The sequence below is a fragment of the Microcebus murinus genome, chromosome 1 (genome assembly GCF_040939455.1).
Source record: "Microcebus murinus isolate Inina chromosome 1, M.murinus_Inina_mat1.0, whole genome shotgun sequence".
In the NCBI taxonomy this organism is placed as follows: domain Eukaryota; kingdom Metazoa; phylum Chordata; class Mammalia; order Primates; family Cheirogaleidae; genus Microcebus; species Microcebus murinus.
Window position 1 is genome coordinate 8,690,010 of NC_134104.1, and position 19,501 is coordinate 8,709,510.

Here is a 19,501-nt window from a genome sequence, read left to right on the forward strand (position 1 = left end):
AACCTGGACTTTTTATGGGAGTCTCCAACAATTCTGTTTGAGGGGTAGATACCTAGTTCTGGGACCATCTGAACAGGGGTTAAGCAATCAGAAGGTTCCCCTTCTTCAGATAAAGAACCCCTGCGGTAGAGATCAAGATGCTACAGTTGCAGATATAAATGGGTGTGGGAGAAAGTAACACAATCTATGGGGGGTGAGTGGGCTTTCTAAAAAATATTGGCTATGTTCAGTGAGCAGCAAATATTGTATGGCATGAGGGACCATTATGCCAAAAAAGCCCGTGAGGGTGAGGTGGCAGAGGTCTGCAGGTGCTGGGCTGCTGCTGCTGCTGCTGCTCTGAGACAAGGTGGATGGGTCTTTGCTGCTGGACTGAGAAAAAGGCTGCCATGGCTTTTTGCCTCTCGTCCCCAGGAGCTGGGTAAAACTTGGAAGGCTTTGTTTATGAGTGAGCAGAAAGGTTTAGGTAGACCCAGAATGAGAATCTGTTGGACTGCTAATTTTTTCCCCATATAAATCTATGCCCTTTTAGCTTTTCCTTTGAACCAGTTACAACATCCACCTGGTTGCCTCCTATCATATGAGTAAAATACATTTTCAACATAACATTATTTTTATATCTGTATGACCGCCATCATTTTGCATTTTCCCCAAAATTTTCATTTAGCACCACGTACCTATCTCCCAGCATAAGAAAGAAAGCCTTAGCCATACAGCCTCCCCTCCCCCACTCCAGAGTAACCAGGTCCTTGAGTTTGGAATCCTGCTTTCTTTAAATGCCTTAAAGCTAGGTATTTTTTTAAGGTACTAGTGGATAAATATCTTTGCAATTCAAGTATACATTTCCAAACTAGCACTTGAGATACCACAGTCTTGACCAGACATTGTTGTTGTTCTGGTGTCTGACTATAAAAACACAATAACTAGGAGGATGTGAACAGCTCTACTGAAGGGCTAAACTTGTGCAGTAAACCCCACTTTAACATAAGGGCCCCATTCTTGCTTTAATGGGCGATCACGTTTCATTTCTCTAAGCCTGAAAATCATGGGAAGAGTGAGGAATCATGAGGGTTGGGGTCTTGTGCAACCCGTAGCGATTCCATGGGAGGGACAGAAAGGCGTGGGCACTTACTGATGCCCACTGAAGCACACCTGGGTGTTGGGCGGCGAACACGTGTTCCTCATCGCCACAGGGGACAGGGTCAGGACGCTTACAGGAACTCGGGAGCAGGCACCATTTTCAACACTTTACCTCAATACACACAGTCCTCTATTATCCCCATTTGACAGTGCAGGAAACTGAGGCACAATAAGATGCAGTGATGTTGCCTGAGTTCATGAGCTAAGGTGGCAGAGCTTGGAACTTCTCCCTCATGCTTTGAAAGCTTTCAACAAACAGAAAAGTGGAAAGAACAGTAAAATAGACACCCATACATCCATCAGGTCTCAACAATTGTTAATATTGTTATATTTCACTTATCGGTTCATCTCTGTGTATATACTTTACTAAGGTATGTTAATGTTGTGGACCTCGTGTCACTTCATGCCTACATGAATATCATATTTACATCAAGGAGATTTAACAGTTCTCTCGTCTCAGTCTTTCATGTCTCTTTCATGTTTCATACAATCACCCATTCACGTTTCACACACTGCCGTTGGTTGTTTTTCTGCAATGACTTTGGCTCCTTAAAGAGACCAAGTCAGCTGCCTTTCCCTCTGTGGTCCTGTCCACGTCTCCCTAAAGCCCAAGGGGCAAGTCCAGCTGTGCTCGTGGTGGACACGTTGTCTGCTTTCCTGTTACCCAGTGGCAGAGGTGAGCACTTGAAACAGACTCTGTGCCTCACACAGCGGAGGACATTCACTGTCGGGCTCCTTCTTTACTCTCTGGGTTTGCTGACCCCTGAGTTAAACTGTTCCTTCCCTTAAACTAACTTTTAGGTTGACTACACAGGTGAGAAAGCGCTAGATCAGTAGGTTAACAATCTGCACACATGGACATTTATAGAGAATCATTTATTCATCTATTGACATTCATTCATTATTTTCAACCATCACATGTTTTCCTCTCCCTACATCACAAAGGAAATTACAAAAACCTAAAAGTAGAATTAGTACTCAATTGCATGAGTAGCTTACTCCATTCGTAGTGAGTACTTTATTAGTGAGTACCTGGGAGGGATGTTTTGATTTGATTTTTTTTAATGGATAGGAATATTTTTGACATTGTAAATTTCCTTTGGGTCAAATCAGGATAGGGTACAAAACGGGTTCCACAGATGGAGCAGAGAGTCCAGCTCACCACTGCTCAACATTTTTTTCTGATACGAACTGTCCATGAGGCCCCTCAGCATCCGGGGGCAAAAGGGCCAGGTACACCGGGGTCTCTGCTCCTTCTTCTGGACTTTTCGTGGCCTTGGGTCCTGCCATGTCGGTTCTAACCCAGCCTGGGCAGCAGGCATTCAGGAGGATTTTGTCTCCTTTCCTCTGCTCACTGAGTTTCCTGGCCTGGATTCTTGACAGGACTGTGACGCCAATCTTTGAAACTCCATATGCGTTGGTGGGCCAGCCCTCTTTCTGGTGCACTCCCTTCTTGGTGTCTTCCACAAACTTGTTCATGAGCCCCACCAGCTCCTCCTCCGTGATGGTCTCGCTGCGGAACTTCTCCTGCAGCTCTGGGCTGCAGTTTTTAAGGGCTTTAAAAGACATCCTGCTAGACACATTCACCACTCTCCCTACAATACACCACAAATCATTATGTAGAAAGGAATGCACCAGAATGGTGATGACCAAATTTGCTGTGATTTTGGACTATAAAGTTTTCCTATGAAAGACCATCAGCAGGATGAATTCTCAGAGGACAATGCATAGAGATGTGATAGTTTGCTGAGAGTTGGCTATTCTCCTAGCCCAAACAGCTCCCAAGGCAGGATCATTGCAAGGGATTTGGAAATAATAGAAAATAAAGAAATGATATATGTTAGATGTAGAAATGACTGAGACAGAGACAATGTGCAGTTTAAAAGATGGGGGAGTCAGGGGTCATCAGCATTCCCACAGGCTGAGACCACACCCCCCCAGTGAAGTCCCACATCAGTATTTATTGGTACAGCAAATAGTTATCTTTTGTTAGAGAATTACGTATACCGTTCATTTTTTGAGATTTCCAAGGGAACCTTACCTAATTCTGTCTACAATAATAGATGGTTACACAATTTTCCCAAGATAAGCTTGTTAATCTCTAAGTTAGAAACAGACCTAGCTGAGCATACCAATTAAAGATAAAATGTATAAGATGAGAACACTGAATCTGTGTACTACTGTAATATATGTCTTCTAAACCCAGAGACATGTAGTCAGGAGTGAAGTGGGACTAGCCTTGAAGACTAGGATGGTTCCAACTGCATGTTATCTGCTGGGCAGACATTTTAATAAGATTCTCCACCAAGGACCCAAACCAAGCTTCTGCTTTGCAAAAAAGCTCAAGGCGCTAGCTGGAAGCAAAGAAGAAACGTTGCTTTGCAAACATCATCTGACAATGTCCCCTTATTGGAAGCAGTTTCTATTTTGTGAACTAACATGTCCACAGATTCCTTCAAGGCAAAGCCCTGCAAAACTGAAACTTCTCACATCTCCTAGCCTATCTTCCAACAGTAGTTGCATAATAAACTCCATCCTAGCCTTTAAATTTTAGCTGAGGAGAGCAGTCAGGTGACATTTGGAAGAGCTGCCCTTAGAGGTTCTAATGAAGCTGAGTCTTAGACATAGTTCCATATTCCAGGAAGACAGGACGAGGAAGCAGGTTAGGAGGTGAAAGTCCATGGGAATACTCAACTCTGGGCCATACACTTTAATCTTTCTAAAGGTGGCTTCTTCAATTTACAACTGCAAAGATATGGAACCACCTAAGTGCCCACCAACTGATGATGAGATAAAGAATACATAACATATTTATTTATATGCCCTGGAATATTACTCTGCAATGAAAAGGAATGAAATAATGTGTTCTGCAGCAACTTGAATGGAATAGGAGACCATTATTCTAAGTGAAGTAACAAGGAACCAAATACAATATGTTCTCACAAGTGAGAGCTAAGCAATGGGTATGCATGGCCATGCAGAGCGACTTAGTGGATATAGCAGAGTCTGAATGAGGGGAATGGGGACTGCGAGATGAAAAATTACTCTTTGTGTACAATATACACTAGTCAGGTTAATATATTAAAAGCCTAGACTCCTCCACTATGCTATTCTGCCATGTAACAAAAAACCTCTTGTACCCCCTAAATCTATTTTTTTTAAAAAAGTGTCTACCTGTATTAATTGCTGCGTTTTTAATGAGTGGATTCACCTCAAGTCTCATTAACTTGGGGTAAGCACTACAGTAGTTTACAATCAAACACATATGGCGGTCAAGTCCAGAACACCGAGCACGATGAAGGGGAGTTAACACGAGCTTGAAGCTAGGCAGCGGCAGATTCTGAACATCCTTATAAACCATGCTGTGGGCTTGGACTTTGCTTCTAAAGGATCTCAGGGGAGGGGACTGCCATGCAGACAGTATGCAGGATGCAGAGAATGGAAAAGACTCAAGAAAGGAGGGTCCTTAGGAGGGTATGCAGTTGTGCAGGATGATAGCTGAGGGCCTGTTATAGAGCTGGCATGAGGTGGATTCAGGACAAACTCCGTGGGCACAACTGCTAGGCCCTGGTCAGTGATGATATGGGGAAAGGGCATGGTGACCTGCAGGATCCTGGTGGGTGGACAGTGGGGTTGGTGGCCAAGATGATTTAGGGAGAAGGATGAGCACCCTCTGGAAATGTCTGTTTTATTATAGATCGGGGGCGGGAGCATCTCTAGGAGTGTTCTAGGCAGGTGACACATTTTAGAAGGGCCTGCTGGATTGGTGGCAGTGAAGGCTCCACCAGCCTGAATAAGATCAGTCTGATGAAGCAGAGAAAGGGTGCAGGATGACATCCTACTGCACTGCAGCATGTGAGGGGGACAGAGCAAATAAATAACCTCTCTGAGGACACACTGGGCTGAGACCTGAAGGATGAGAAAGAGCCAGGTGAGCAAAGACCAGCAGGACAGAGAGCACCCAGAGCCACCGGAGAAGTGAGGACAAAGTCCTGCAGCAAAACTGTGCCTGGCAGGCTGGAGACAAAGCAAGGAGGCAGGTGTACCCGCAGCACGGGGAGTCAGCAGGGCTGGGTCCCGGGGCACAGACAGGTGAGCTGTTCCCACCACACTCACCTTGGGGTTTTATCAGAGGGAGTAACTCTGTGCAGACATCTCTGGTACCAAAAAAGTTTGTTTTCATGGTCACTTCTGCTTGAATATGGAAGGGTGCAGTATCAGCATCTTTTAGGGGAGAAAGAGAACAGAGTTAAAGGACAGTAGCCATGGGGTGACATTCCATAGAATGACACACACACAAAATAGTGCCTGTGAATCCTGATGACTTGGGTCAGGAGTCTGCGTCTAGTTACAGTATTGTGCCCACATCAAATTTCCTGGTTTGAGAATGTTCCAGGCAGTATTTTTGAAAGATGATACCACTGGGGGTGAGGGCTGAAGAGTACACATACCAGATCTCAGTGTATCCATGTTTTGCGATTTCTTGTTTATTTCAAAATCAGTTAAAACTTCATCCAGCTTCCCTAAAGTCTGATCTCTACATACTTTAGAGAACCTGGAAAAGATCCCCAGTAGTTCCAGCCAGGGAAACACCAAGATCCCTCTGGCTGGAAGACCCTCCTTCTCCCTGAGAACTCTGGCTCTCTGGGCAGATCCCCGCCCTCCTTCTGCTCCTGGGAGCCTGTTCTGGGCCCTCCACGTGCCGGGGGGACCCTCAGGGCTTCTCTGTTAGGTATGCCCACCCTGGCAGGAGGCTCTCCCGGAAGCCACCTCCCCTCTGAGCATGCCATCCCCTTACTTTGGAAGGCGATGCCCGCGTTGTTGACCAACACGTTGAGCCCCCCGTACTCCCTGCGCAGGAAGTCGCGCAGGGCGCGGATGCTCTGCGGGTCGTCGATGTCCAGCTGGTGGAAGCGCGGGCTCAGGCCCTCGGCCTGCAGCTGCTGCACGGCCGCCAGGCCCCGCGCCGCGTCCCGCGCCGTGAGCACCACGTCCCCGGAGAACTGGCGGCACAGGTCGCGCGCGACGGCGAAGCCGATGCCCTTGTTGGCGCCGGTCACCAGCGCCACGCGGCTGCAGGACGACATGGCCCGGTGGGGCGCGCGGGGCACCTGTACGGAGAAGGGGTCCGGCTGAGGTCTCCGAGCTGCACGGCGCGTGTGAGAGTCTGAGCGAGTGTGGAGGGTGCCAGGTGTACACAGGCAGGATGCCCGCTCAGGCGCAGGATCCGCCCCTGCCACTGGAGCTCTTGGAACCTCCCCAGACCTCCACAGAGCAGAGGACGCCAAGGAGAACCCCGTGACAGGGCTTTTCCGGACCAGCAACCTGAAGACAGTGGCTGGTTGGTGCAGGTCACTGCCCGCCTAACAGAGATAAATCATTTCCATTGACCACGTGCCTAAATCCCTTATCCCTCCTTCTCTGGTTTCTAAGGGTGTCTCTTGGTGTTCCTGCAACTATTCAACCATGCACATTTGAAGTCTTTGGAGCTAGTTGTGGGCGAATCTGGAAGAAAATGACAGGCTGATTTCTCCCCTTAGTATATGAAAGCAAAGCCGCCCGCTTATCCTTGGCCAGGTTTTCCAATAACGTGGGAAACATTTACTAACTCATCACAGGGTTACCTCTCTGGACACTATGGGGCCATCGTCTTACCTGTATCCGGGTCCTGCAATGCACAGGTGACAGAGGGCTTCCCCGACATATTTTACACTCAAAGTAACATGTCAGGATGTGTCTTCTATCCCCATTTGTAAACGAAGAAATGGGTCCAGCCTCAGAAAGTTTTTAAATTATTTCGGTGATGAGAAATGAGTTTTCTTTCTTACTGCTTAGGACAAGAGAGTAGAAGGTTATAAGGTCAAGTTTCATTTCTGTGTTTTCCATAGGTGGCCAGTAGCCACAGTGGCCATTTAAATGCAGATTTACATAAATCAGAATTAATACATTTAAAATTTCAGTTTTTTAGTTCCACCGGCCACCTTTCAGGTGCTCACTGTTCACATGTGTTAGTGGTCACTGAATTGGGCAGTGCAGATACAGGATATTTCCATCATTGCAGGAAGTTCTCTTGGACACCATGAATTTAAGTAAAATCCAATTATGTTGTAATTTCAAGGTAGGTTTCCAATCAGTTGCTTTAGAAAAGTTAATAATTAGAGAAAGAACTCGGCTTTGTTTATTTTCAACTGTACAGGGAACTTTGGACAGGGTGAGTTTCTTGTAGTTTCAAAAGGCAAATTGTAACAAGGCCATGAATCACGATTTTCACTTTGATTTATTTATCCTTTTAGTATTGCTCCCAACACAAGAATTGACAGGTCCACTGGGCAGGATGTTCCAAGAAAGGTAACATACAAAATATCGTGTATTAATAAGAATTTAGTATATGAAAAAGGTAACATCAACAATTAATAGAGGAGAGAATTATTCCAGAATTGGTACTTTAGAAAGGGTATAATAACTGGAAAAAAAAAAAAAAAAACCCTTATGTCAGTCATGGTGGCACATGCCTATAATCTCAGCACTTTGGGAGGCCAAGGTGGGAGGATTGCTTGAGGTCAGGTGTTTGAGACCAGCCTGAGCAACATAGTGAGACCCCATCTCTATTAAACTTAAAAAAAAAAGTATATGGGCATGGTGGCATATGCCTGTAGTCCAAGCTACTTGGGAGGCTGAGTCAGGAGGATAACTTGAGTTCAGGAATTTGAGTTACAGTGAGCAATGGCTGGGCCACTGGGGCCATTGTACTCCAGCCTGAGTGACAGAGGGAGCCTGTCTCAAGGAAAAAAAACAAAAACAAAATACCTTATAATGTACACTAAATAATTATTTTCTTTTTTTTTGAAACAGGGTCTCTCTGTGTGGACTGGAGCCAGCATAGTGCGCTGTAACCTCAAACTGAGCTCAATTGGTCCTCCTGGCTCAGACTCCCGTGTAGCTGGACTACAGGCGTGCACCACCCAGTCCAGCTACTTTTTCTATTTTTTGTAGAGATAGGGTCTCACTCTTGCTCAGGCTGGTCTTCAGTGAAGACCTTTTAGTCTCTACTAAAAATAGAAATAAATTAATTGGCCAACTAAAAATATATAGAAAAAGATTTCAATCAATAATGTGCTAGTGCTATAGGAAGAGGGTCCAGCATGAAGGAAACTCAACTCTCACTTGTACAAGGTTGACTGTGCATTTTAAAGTTAGAATGAAAGCTCAGGAAAGGGAACAGTGGGGGTTGAGCAGAGTGAGGGAAATGAAAAATGACAGCAGGGTTAGCCAGTGTGGATGCTGATCAGGCAGCTGTGTCTGTTAGCTGGCAGCCAGCAAGTTAGGATTCTATCTTCCCACTATAAAGAATGCAAGGCTAACATTTCTGCTGATTCCATTTCAGGGCAATGGATTCCAGGTCCTGAGAAGACTACTCCTAAACTGTGACAGAAACCTGGAAATCCCACAGGGACAAAGAAAGAATTCTCAACTGTAAGCTCTTTTTAGTAAATGCTTTAGGAAAAGGTGGTCAGGGGCCTATTGTCAGATGTTAACTATAACAAACAAAATTTTTTTATGGTAGCCTTGAACATTCTGAGGAAAGTTCTTTAAGGGGGGCAGGGTCATCCTAGGGATGTAGCCTTGAGCTATTAGAAGCTATTTTAGTGTTTAAGTCTTTTAATGTAGGGGAGCAGGAGTAGATGAAATCATTTGTGCTGAGAGTCTGTAGTTTTTGTTGGCTTTTTTTGTTTTGTTTTTTAGAGACAGTTCTAGCTTTGTCGCCCAGGCTAGAGTGCAGTGTTGTCATCATAGCTTACTGCAACCTCAAACTCTGAGGCTCAGGTGATCCTCCTGCCTCAGCCTCATTAGAGCTGGGACTACAGCTATAAGCCACCGTGCCTAGACCAGTTCCTCCTATTACTAGCATTTTAGTACTGTGGTACATTTGTCACAACTAAAAACCAATATAGAATATTATTAACTAACCTCTACACTTTATTCAGATTCCCCTAGCTTTTACCCTAATATCCATTTCTAGTCCAGGATCCCCTCCAGAATAGCTTATGTTTAGTTGTCAAGTCTCTCTAAGTTCCTCTGGTTTATGACAGGTTGTCGCATTGGTGAATGCAGGTTTAGCTGCCCACATCCTGAGAACCAGACATGAGGGGTGAGTGCTGGTGACAGAGAGGGATTTATCCAAGTGCCAGAAGGCAGAGGAGACAGTGGACTATTGTCTCCATCTCATCTCCTCTGATTACTAGCAGCTTATGAAGGGAAGGGGTAAAGTGGGCTGGTGCCAGACAGCAAGCATTGTGCTCGTCATCATGACTTGCTGGCCAGTTATCAGCAAACACTAGGTGGTCTTGTTGGGGACCAATTCTGGTGTTATGCCTTATACTAGTCATTCACTGTAGCCTGTAATGTACGTGTGCTGCATGGTGCAGCGGTAGTCAGCATTTTCTTCAGACACGGTTGCTGCCTCATGACATGTAAGAGCTTGAGTTTCTGCACATAAGCAAATGTTGCCTAGCTCCCACACGGCGGGCCCCGTGTGATGGTTGGTAGTCAATGATGGGTAAGAGTCCTCAAGGGAGGGGCAACCTAAGACAGGCTCCACGGTGGAGGCCAGTAGTTGACTGGGGAGAGTCGCCAGCTGGGAAAGAGAACAGGAAGTTCTTCTGATGGCTGCATTGCTCTGTTGCTTATCTCGGCCTTGGCTTTTGAGCTATGTCCAGTGCCTTAAGTAACTGTTTTGAGGTCTGAGATCATGGGACCATTGTTCCCTTGTGAAACAACTCCGGAATTGAAAGTTATCACTGCTATGCTCAGATGCTCACGTACAAGGAACTAACCTTGGGTCTGGGGGGTATAAAAGTAAAGTGATCGGTGTATTGGGTGCTTGAGTTATGTCATGTCCTTGTGTGTCTGTGTCGTTATTTTATGTTCTGTGTTCATCCCCTGTCTTGTAATCGGGCCACGTCAGGTCTGGTGGGTCTTGTCCTCAGCAGTCTGTGGTTGGCCTATTCCGACTCTCTGTTCTTCCTCAAGGTGGTTTTCTAATCTTGTGACCCAGCTGTGTAAGCAGGCAGGAAGTTAATTAAACTTTTAAGACGGAACAAGCCGAGAGGGTACTGGAAGCCAAATGGCTTCTCCTTAGCCAGCCTGGTCTTATAGACTGAGTGGCCCTTGTATTATGCTTACAAAATGAGTCCCTACTCTCCAGATTAAGGACAGACACACAGATGCTCAAACAGCTACTACGTGAGAAACTTTGCCTTTTAGGGCCACATGGTGCAGGCATGCATCCCAACCATAAAGAATTTCTTGCTTCCCAAATACTTAAATGATACTTACAGAGAGGATATCAAGCTACATGGTGACAGAGCTTTGTGGGTATAGCTGTTCCCAGCTATGGGGTTTATACAAATATATATATAAGAAATTTTCAGCAACATGAAAACAAATTACTACAGTAATTGCAAAAAAACTGCTATATAACAAAAGTCTCTAAATTTCTTATCTTAAATGGTTAACTGTGCTTATGTTTTACATAAGAAATTGCTATAAGTCTATAGCCAAATGCAGGAGTACAACAGCTCAACGCTTACAGATAAGTTTGTAACCTTGCTTTCGGCTTTTGTGTTTTGCACATAGTTGCCAAAGAGCTTTTAAAGGTTGATGAGTGCCTGTCCATCTCCATTCCCGTGTGGCCCAGAACATTTAATTGGCTGTAAGCTTTTTGCCTCAAAGTCCTTTGGACACAGGGGTCTATTGAGTTCCTAGGTGGACCCAGGGCAGGTAGACACTCTACTCAGGCAATGATGGGACAAAGTAAAGTTTGGCCATTGATGCTGCCTCTGGCAGATCTTAGCCAAAAGGGGGGAATTATGAAAGAGAATAAAATCATAAGTCCCCCACATGACTGAATGTTCCCCTCTTGGCCCAGGGGACCCCAGAGAAACCTTCAAGCTGAGTTGTTGGCCATGAGGAGAAGGGAAGTCAGACTAGCTCTGCCCCCTCCATTCTGGAGTTATTCTCTGTAATAATAAGATACTAAATCATTAACAGGCCTAAGGCCATGTGGGACAAGCTTAAAGCACACATGCAGGCCATCAATGTAGTTAACAGGTCACTTGAGTTTTGCAGATGTCTGGTAAGTGTCCCAAGGCTTTTATCTGATTAACAGACATCTTTATCCTAAAACATTCCAAGCCTTTGGGCAAAGCGTCATTTCTTCAATGGCTCAAAGAATCAGAGAATCTTCAAACCCTCCTATAACCTGTAAGTCCCCACTTAGAGATGTTCTGCTTTGGGCCAAGGCCATGTACACCTTCCATGGATTGATTGATCATTTTACATGTAATTCTGTTGTTGAAACTGGGGCGGGGGTTTCAGCATAGATCTAGTTGCTTGTTGCTCAAAGATCCAATTATTGAGACAATTGAGGCTTGCCAAGGAAGAAAGGAATATTTCATATGACAGACTTGTTGGGAGAATAGTTTCAAAAGCCTCGAATCTGCCCCTCTGGCTAATGAGGGTAATGCCCTTTTAATAGAGGGGCCGCTTGGCTTCAGGGCAAGTGGTGTAACTAACAAGAGACAGGTGCTTTGGGGGCAGGTTGTGGGGGATGGTGAATATTGGCATCAGGAAAATGCCCAGGGGCCTTCAGAATCTCAGCTCCTTTGTCTTGCAAAAAATCCACCATTTCTGGGAAACAACTCAAAATGTCCAGTAGTTAAGGGAGAGGATTATTAATTAAAAACATATAGGGATAACTGGAGTTTACTCATGGAGGCAGTAACAATTCCTGTCTCTCTAAAGTATATAAAACCAGCTGTTACTCAACAGTGGTACAGTTTAACCCAACTGTGGTATGGTGGGACCACTTGCTCAAGGCTTCTTGGGAGTGAGTCTCCAAGCCGTGGTCACACACATTTGGCTCAGAATATGTCTTCATTATAGAGTTTGGATTCTTTTCTGTTGACACTTTTAATGTCTTTTTGATCCAGGTGTTCAGAACTGTATTTTTTAAGGTTTTAAGCATTTGGAGATTTTCTAGCTATCTTGCTGCTAATTGATTGCTAATGTAATTCCGTGGCAGTCAGAGAACCTACTTTGTATGACTGGACTCCTCAGTTTCAAAAGCCGGGAGAAAGATATGAAAGCATGCTGTAATGCAATGGTGATCTCAGAGAGGCAAGATTGGGTGGAGAGAAAGCGAATAATGGCAAGAACAAAACGCTAGAGGTGCCCCTGGAGGGATGGAGCACTCAGGTGGGGCGTGGCCTGGGAAGGAGCACAGCTCTTCTCTTGCAGCATAAGGGGAGGCAGAGAGTGGAGGTCTAGTTGCAGGTGTGTTGAATGGCTCTCTCTGAAGGATCTCTTTGAAGGCTAACAGATTTGAGGCCATCATTGAGAGGGACTAGCCTGGGAGATAAGAGGACACAACAGTGATTTTATAGAGAAGGAAAATCAATTTATTAGAGAAAAAGGCAGCATTGGATAATAGAATTTGTGGTCACTTTGTGATTGAACTTGTAACATAAAAGAGCACAGTTGGCTTCCTGTGATCCCTCCCCCGGGGCTGTCTAGCTGCTGGTGCAGGCTGAGCATGGTGGGTAAGGACGTGGGTTGGGGTTTTGCCAGGGTTCTGCAAGAGTGAAGGGTGTTTCCAAGGGGAGCGTTGTAGCACAGGGCTATGGCCCTGTTCGCTCTTAGAGATATTTTGCCTCTCTTTCTACATTTTAGGTAACTGATAGGGATGCAAATGCTGCCCTGTCTAGTGCTGATTAGACTTCCTCCCCTCTGTGGAAACACCAGTTTTGTCAACACTTGCAATTCAGCTCAACATTAGGTTTTTTTTCCCATATAGATCTGTACCCTCTTAGCTTTCCCTCTGAACCAGTTATAACATCTGCTTGGTTTACTCGTATCTGTAAAACACATTTTTAAATATAAGTTTATTTTTAGTCTGTATGAGAGTCATGATTTTGCCTTTTCCTGAAAATTTCATTTTAGAACTATGCACCTATCTCCCAGCATGAGAAAGCAAGCCTCAGTAATACAGCCTCCCTCCCACACCCCAGAGGTAATGAGGTCCTTGAATTTGGAATCATGCTTTCTTTAAATGTCTTAAAGCTAGGTGTTATTTTTAGGGTACCAAAGGAAAAATATCTTTGCAAGTCAAGTATACATTTCCAAACCAGCACTTGAGATACCAGTCTTGACCAGACATTGTTGTTGCTCTGGTGTCTGATTATAAAAGTACAATAACTAGGAGGAAGTGAACAGCTCTGTTGAAGGGCTCAAGTTGTACAGTTAACCCCACTTTAACATAAGGGACCCATCCTTGCTTTAACGGGGCAATCATGTTTTATTCCTCTAAGCCTGAAAACCATGGGAAGAGTAAGGAATCATGAGGGTTGGGGTCTTGCGTAACCCGTAGCGATTCCATGGGAGGGACAGAAAAGCGTGGGCTCTTACTGATGCCCACTGGAGCCCAGCTGGGTGTTGGGCAGTGAACACGTGTTCCCTATCCCCACTGGGGACAGTGTCAGGCCCGGTTACAGGAACTCATGACAGCAGGCACCATTTTCAACACTTTACCTCAATACACACAGTCCTCTATTATCCCCATTTGACAGGGGAGGAAACTGAGGCACAGTCAGATGCAGTGATGTTGCCTGAGTTCATGAGCTAAGGTGGCAGAGCTTGGAACTTCTCCCTCATGTTTTAAAAGCTTTCAACAAACAGAAAAGTAGAAAGAACAGAATAGACACCCATACATCCTTTAAGTCTCAACAATTGTTAAAATTGTTATATTTCACAAATCTCTGTTCATCTGTGTATATTTTACATCATATATAACATATGTTAATGTTGTTGACCTCATGACACTTCATTGCTACATAACATATTTACATTGGAGAAATTTAACAACACTCTTGTTTCTCTCTTATGCTCCGGTGTTTCATATAAGCCCCAACTTAGGTTTCACATACTGCAATTGGTTGTTTTCCCAGAATGACTTTGGCTATTTAAAGAGAACAAGTCAGCTGCCTTTCCCTCTGTGGTACTGTCCACGTCTCTGGAAAGCCCAAGGGACAAGTCCAGCTGTGCTCGTGGTTTACATATTGTCTGCTCTCTTGGTACCCACTGGCAGATGTGAGTACTTGAACCATTTATTTATCTATTGACATTCATTCAATATTTTGAGCAATTACACACTTTTCTCTCCCTACATCACAAAGGAAATCAAAAGACTTCATAGAATTAGTAGTCAACGGAATGAGTAGCCTACCCCATTAGTAGTACATTAGTGAATACTTGGTAGAGATATTACGGCTTTTTTTTGTGTGTGTAAGTGTGGATAGCAATATTTTTGACATTGTAAATGTCCTGAGTCAAATCAGGACAGGGTACAAAATGAGGCACATGGATGGACTGGCACATGGAGTCCAGCTCACCACTGCTCAACTTTTTTTTCTGATATGAACTGTCCGTGAGGCCCCTCAGCATCTGGGGGCAAAAGGGCCAGGTACACCGGGGTCTCTGCTCCTTCTTCTGGACTTTTCGTGGCCTTGGGTCCTGCCATGTCGGTTCTAACCCAGCCTGGGCAGCAGGCATTCAGGAGGATTTTGTCTCCTTTCCTCTGCTCACTGAGTTTCCTGGCCTGGATTCTTGACAGGACTGTGACGCCAATCTTTGAAACTCCATATGCGGTGTTGGGCCAGCCCTCTTTCTGGTGCACTCCCTTCTTGGTATCTTCCACAAACTTGTTCATGAGCCCCACCAGCTCCTCTTCCGTGATGGTCTCGCTGCGGAACTTCTGCTGCAGCTCTGGGCTGCAGTTTTTAAGGGCTCTGAGACTCACCGTGCTAGACACATTCACCACTCTGCCTAAAATACACCACAAATCATTATGCAGAAAGGTGTCCCCAAGAGTAGTGATTGCTAAATATGCTGGGATTTTGGACCAGGAAATTCTCATTTGAAAGGCAATTACCAATATGAATTCTAGGAGGACTATGTATGGAAGGTGTGGTAGTTGCATGGTAAACTCCATTCCTGGCAATAAATTTTGGCTGAGCAGTCAGGTGACATTTGAAAGAGCTGCCCTCTGAGGTCCTAGTTAGAAGTAATGCAACTTTCCAGATGATAGGTTGAGGAAAGAGGTTAGGAGTTAAGAATGCACGTAAGTATTCAACTCTAGGCCACACATTTTAATCTTGCCAGAAGTGGCTACTTCAATTCACAATTGTAAACATAGTGAACCAACCTAAGTGCCCACTAACTAAAGACTAGATAAACAAAATATGGTGTGTATATACACCTTCAAATACTACTCTGTCACCCAAAAAGTGACATAATGGCTTATTGAGCACCTCGGATGGAACTGGAGGCCATTATTTTAAGTGAAGCAATGCAATAACAAAGAATCAAATATTACCTGTTCCCACAAGAGGGAGTTAAGCAGTGGGTATGCATGATCATGCAAAGTGACTTAATGGAAACTATAGTCTCAGAACAAGAAGTGTGGGAGGCTCCCAGATGAAAAATTCCCTACTGGGTAAAATGTACAGTATTAAGGTTAGCAGTATATTAAAAACCTAGACATCTCCACTATGCAATTGAACCATGCAACAAAAAAAACCACTTGTAAACCCTAAATGTATTTAAATTTTTAAAAAGTGGCTGTTTGTATTAATTGCTATGTATTGAGGGGTGGGTTCATCTTCTATGCCATTACTTGAAGGATTTGGGGGAGCAGACTGACCACATGCACAGCATGTTGGATGTTGGGAATGGAAAAGATCCAAGAAAGGAGGGTCCTTGGAAGGGTCTGCCATTGTCCAGGATGACAGCTGAGGGCCTGTTGTAGAGCTGGCATGAGGTGGATTCAGGATAAACTCTGTGGGCACAACTGCTAGGCCTTGGTCAGTGATGATATGGGGGCAGGGCATGTGACCTGCAGGATCCTGGTGGGTGGACAGTGGGGTCAGTGGCCAAAATGATTTAGGGAGAAGAATGAGCACCCTCTGGAAATGTCTGTTTTATTATAGATTGGGGGTGGGAGCATCTCTGGGAGTGTTCTAGGCAGGTGACACATTTTAGAAGGGCCTGCTGGATTGGTGGTATTGAAGGCTCCTCCAGCCTGAATAAGATCAATCTGATGGAGCAGAGAAAGGGTGCAGGAAAAAATTCTACCGCACTGCAACATGTGAGGGGCACAGAGCAAATAAACAGCCTCTCAGGAAGCACTAGGCTGAGACCTGAAGGATAAGAAGAGCCAGGTGAGCAAAGACCAGCGGGACAGAGAGCACTGAGAGCCACCGGAGAAGCAAGGACAAAGTCCTGCAGCAAAACTGTGCCTGGCAGGCTGGAGACAAAGCAAGGAGGCAGGTGCACCCGCAGCACAGGGAGTCAGCAGGGCTGGGTCCCGGGGCACAGACAGGTGAGCTGTTCCCACCACACTCACCTTGGGGTTTTATCAGAGGGAGTAACTCTGTGCAGACATCTTGGGTACCAAAAAAGTTTGTTTTCAGGGTCACTTCTGCTTGAATATGGAAAGGTGTGGTATCAGCAACTTTTATGGAAGAAAGAGAACAGAGTTAAAGGACAGTAGCCATGGGGTGACATTCCATAGAAAGACACACACACACACACACACACACACACACACAAATAGTGCCTATGAATTCTGTTGACTTACATCTGAAGTCTGCATTTAGTTGCAGTATTGTGCCTACGTCAAATTTTCTGGTTTGATGACGTTCCAACATAGTACTTTTGAAGGACGGTACCAAGGGGGTCATGTGGGTGAAGGGTGCACATACTGGATCTCAGTATGTCCATTTTTTGCAATTTCTTGTTTATTTCAAAATCAGTTAAAACTTCATCCAACTTCCCTAAGGTCTGACCTTAAAATACTTTAGAAAACTTGGAAAAGATCCCCAGTAGTCCTAGCCAGGGAAACACCAAGATCCCTTTGGCTGGAAGACCCTTCGCCTCCCTAAGAACTCTGGCTCTCTGGGGAGCTCCCCGCCCTCCCGCTCCTGGGAGCCGGTTCAGGAACCTAGAAGTAGGAGGGGAACCGCAGGGCTTCTCAGATAGGTTCACCCGCCTTGGCAGGAGGCTCTCTGGGAGGCCACCTTACCCTGGCAGGCCAAGTCCTTACCCTTGAAGGCGATGCCCGCGTTGTTGACCAGCACGTCCAGGCCCCCGTACTCCTTGCGCAGGAAGTCGCGCAGGGCGCGGATGCTCTGCGGGTCGTCGATGTCCAGCTGGTGGAAGCGCGGGCTCAGGCCCTCGGCCTGCAGCTGCTTCACGGCCGCCTGGCCCCGCGCCACGTCCCGCGCCGTGAGCACCACGTCCCCGGAGAACTGATGGCACAGGTCGCGCGCGACGGCGAAGCCGATGCCCTTGTTGGCGCCGGTCACCAGCGCCACGCGGCTGCAGGACGACATGGTTGAACCGGGCTCGCGGGGCACCTGCGTGGAGAAGGTTTGAGGCCGAGACGCTGGAGCTACGCAGACCGTGTGAGCGCCCGCGCAAGCGTAGAGGATGCCGGTTGCGCGCCCGCAGCCCGCGGCTGAGCGCGCAGGCGCAAAACCCGCCCCTGGGTGGGCGGGGCTTCCGAAACGTTCCCTGAGCTGCAGAACTATGTTGCTTGGCTCTGCAAAACTGGCAGCTGAGGCTTGAGACTTGGTGTTGGTGGCTGCCTGCCTGGCAGTGAAGAACCATTCCTATTGATCACTTGTCTAGGTGTCGACTCACCCCTTATCCCTGCTTCTCTGGTTCTCTAATGGTTTTTCTTTGTGTTCCTGCAACTATTCAACCATCACTGTTGTGCTTAAAGAAATGGGGCATTTGTATGGACATTTTCTCAGTTGGTCTAAAAAATATATGGTTGGAACTGAAGTCTTTGGAAGTAAAGTTGTGGAAGAATCTGGAAGAAAATGACAGGTTGATTTCTCCCATTAGTATCTGAAAGCAAAGCTGCTGGCTTATCCTTGGCCAGGTTTTCCAACAACGTAGGAAACAAAGTTTACTAAGTCATCACAGGGTTATCTCTCTGGATCCTTGTAGGGGCCATAGACTTACCTTTGTCAGGGTCTTGCAGTGTACAGGTGTCAGGGACTTCTTTGTCAGGGTCTTGCAGTGTACAGGTGTCAGGGAGCTTCACAGCCCATTTTACACTTAACATGTCAGGATGTACCTACTTATCTACTTGTCCGCTTTTTAAAAATGAAGAAATGGATCCAGCCTCAATCTATAAATTAGTTGAGTGGTGGGAAATGAGTTTTCTTCCTTAGTACTTAGAACAAGGGATTAGAAGACTACAAAGTCAAGTTTCATTTCTTTGGTGTCCCATAGGATGGCAGCAGTCCCAAGTGGTCATTTATATGAAAACTTAATCACAATAATTAAAAATTGAATATTTGCACTAGCAACATTTAAGGTGCTCAACGTTTACATGTGTTAGCCGTCACTGTATTGGGCTTGGAGATAGAGGATACTGCCAGCATTGCAGAGAGTGCTTATGGACAGCGCTGCTTTACATTATTTCTAATTATGGTGTAATTTCAAGATAGGTTTCCAATTAATTACTTTAAAAAAGTTGATAATCAGGGAAAGACTCTTGCTAATTTTTAACTGAAATTTTTATTGAGATTATTGTTCACTTACATGCAATTGTAAGAAATGGTACAGAGATTCCATAGACTTTATCCAGTTTCTCTGAACAGGAACATTTGCAAAAAGTACAGTATCACAAGAAGGATATCGACAAGAATACAGTCCACCAATCATCTTCAAATTTCCCCAGTTTTACTTGTACTTGTTTGTATGTGTATTTGTTCTATATAATTTTATCACGTATAGGTTTGTGTTTCCATCATTACAGACAAAAGAACATTTCCATCAACTGAAGGATCCCTCCTGTTGCTCTTTCATCACTACATATATACCTCTTTCTTGCTCCTCAACCCAACTGTCTCCTGTCAACCACTGCTCTGTTCACCATTTCTACAGATAAGTGTAGAAATGTTTGTTATTTCAAAAATGTTACATAGATGGAGTCACACAGTATATACATTTTTCCTTTTTTTGCACTCAGGATAATTAAGAGATCCATTTTGGATTTTCTGTCTTATCCTAGTGTGTTTGGTCTATCATTGGTTGGCCTCTCTCCACATCCACATTTTTCTTAGTTGTGACAGTCAAAGGTCTGCAGCTGGCCTGAGCCAGTGTCATAAGGAAGTGTGATGTATTATATTCAGTAAGAGAGCCACTCAGTGATAGCACATGGTGTGCAGGCAATTTTGGACACAGTGAGGTTCCTGCAGTTTCAAAAGGCCTGATTTTCAGTTTGATTTGTTTA

At 45.2% G+C, this 19,501-nt stretch overlaps 2 protein-coding genes across 2 annotated transcripts; both read right to left on the reverse strand.

Moving 5' to 3' along the window:
- Positions 1-1,994: 1,994 nt before the first annotated feature.
- Positions 1,995-6,376, reverse strand: LOC105881308 (carbonyl reductase [NADPH] 1-like). The gene is made up of 3 exons (XM_020284764.2): positions 5,936-6,376; positions 5,254-5,361; positions 1,995-2,732 (listed from the first exon to the last, which is right to left on the reverse strand). Exons 1-3 carry the CDS (start codon positions 6,222-6,224, stop codon positions 2,296-2,298), a joined length of 834 nt encoding a protein of 277 aa, XP_020140353.2. The 5' UTR covers positions 6,225-6,376; the 3' UTR covers positions 1,995-2,295.
- Positions 6,377-13,908: 7,532 nt separating this feature from the next.
- On the reverse strand, positions 13,909-17,704 carry LOC105881307 (carbonyl reductase [NADPH] 1). The gene is made up of 3 exons (XM_012782930.3): positions 17,297-17,704; positions 16,598-16,705; positions 13,909-15,018 (listed from the first exon to the last, which is right to left on the reverse strand). Exons 1-3 carry the CDS (start codon positions 17,583-17,585, stop codon positions 14,582-14,584), a joined length of 834 nt encoding a protein of 277 aa, XP_012638384.2. The 5' UTR covers positions 17,586-17,704; the 3' UTR covers positions 13,909-14,581.
- Between the last annotated feature and the right edge of the window lie 1,797 nt (positions 17,705-19,501).

Coding starts and splice junctions, on each gene's coding strand:
- LOC105881308 (XM_020284764.2), bottom strand. CDS start 6,224: ATGTCGTCCTGCAGCCGCGTGGCGCTGGTGACCGGCGCCAACAAGGGC. Junction 5,362..5,935: donor CGCGGGCATCGCCTTCCAAA/GTAAGGGGATGG, acceptor CTCCCCTAAAAG/ATGCTGATACTGCACCCTTC. Junction 2,733..5,253: donor CCCTCTGATAAAACCCCAAG/GTGAGTGTGGTG, acceptor GGTGTATTGTAG/GGAGAGTGGTGAATGTGTCT.
- LOC105881307 (XM_012782930.3), bottom strand. CDS start 17,585: ATGTCGTCCTGCAGCCGCGTGGCGCTGGTGACCGGCGCCAACAAGGGC. Junction 16,706..17,296: donor CGCGGGCATCGCCTTCAAGG/GTAAGGACTTGG, acceptor CTTCCATAAAAG/TTGCTGATACCACACCTTTC. Junction 15,019..16,597: donor CCCTCTGATAAAACCCCAAG/GTGAGTGTGGTG, acceptor GGTGTATTTTAG/GCAGAGTGGTGAATGTGTCT.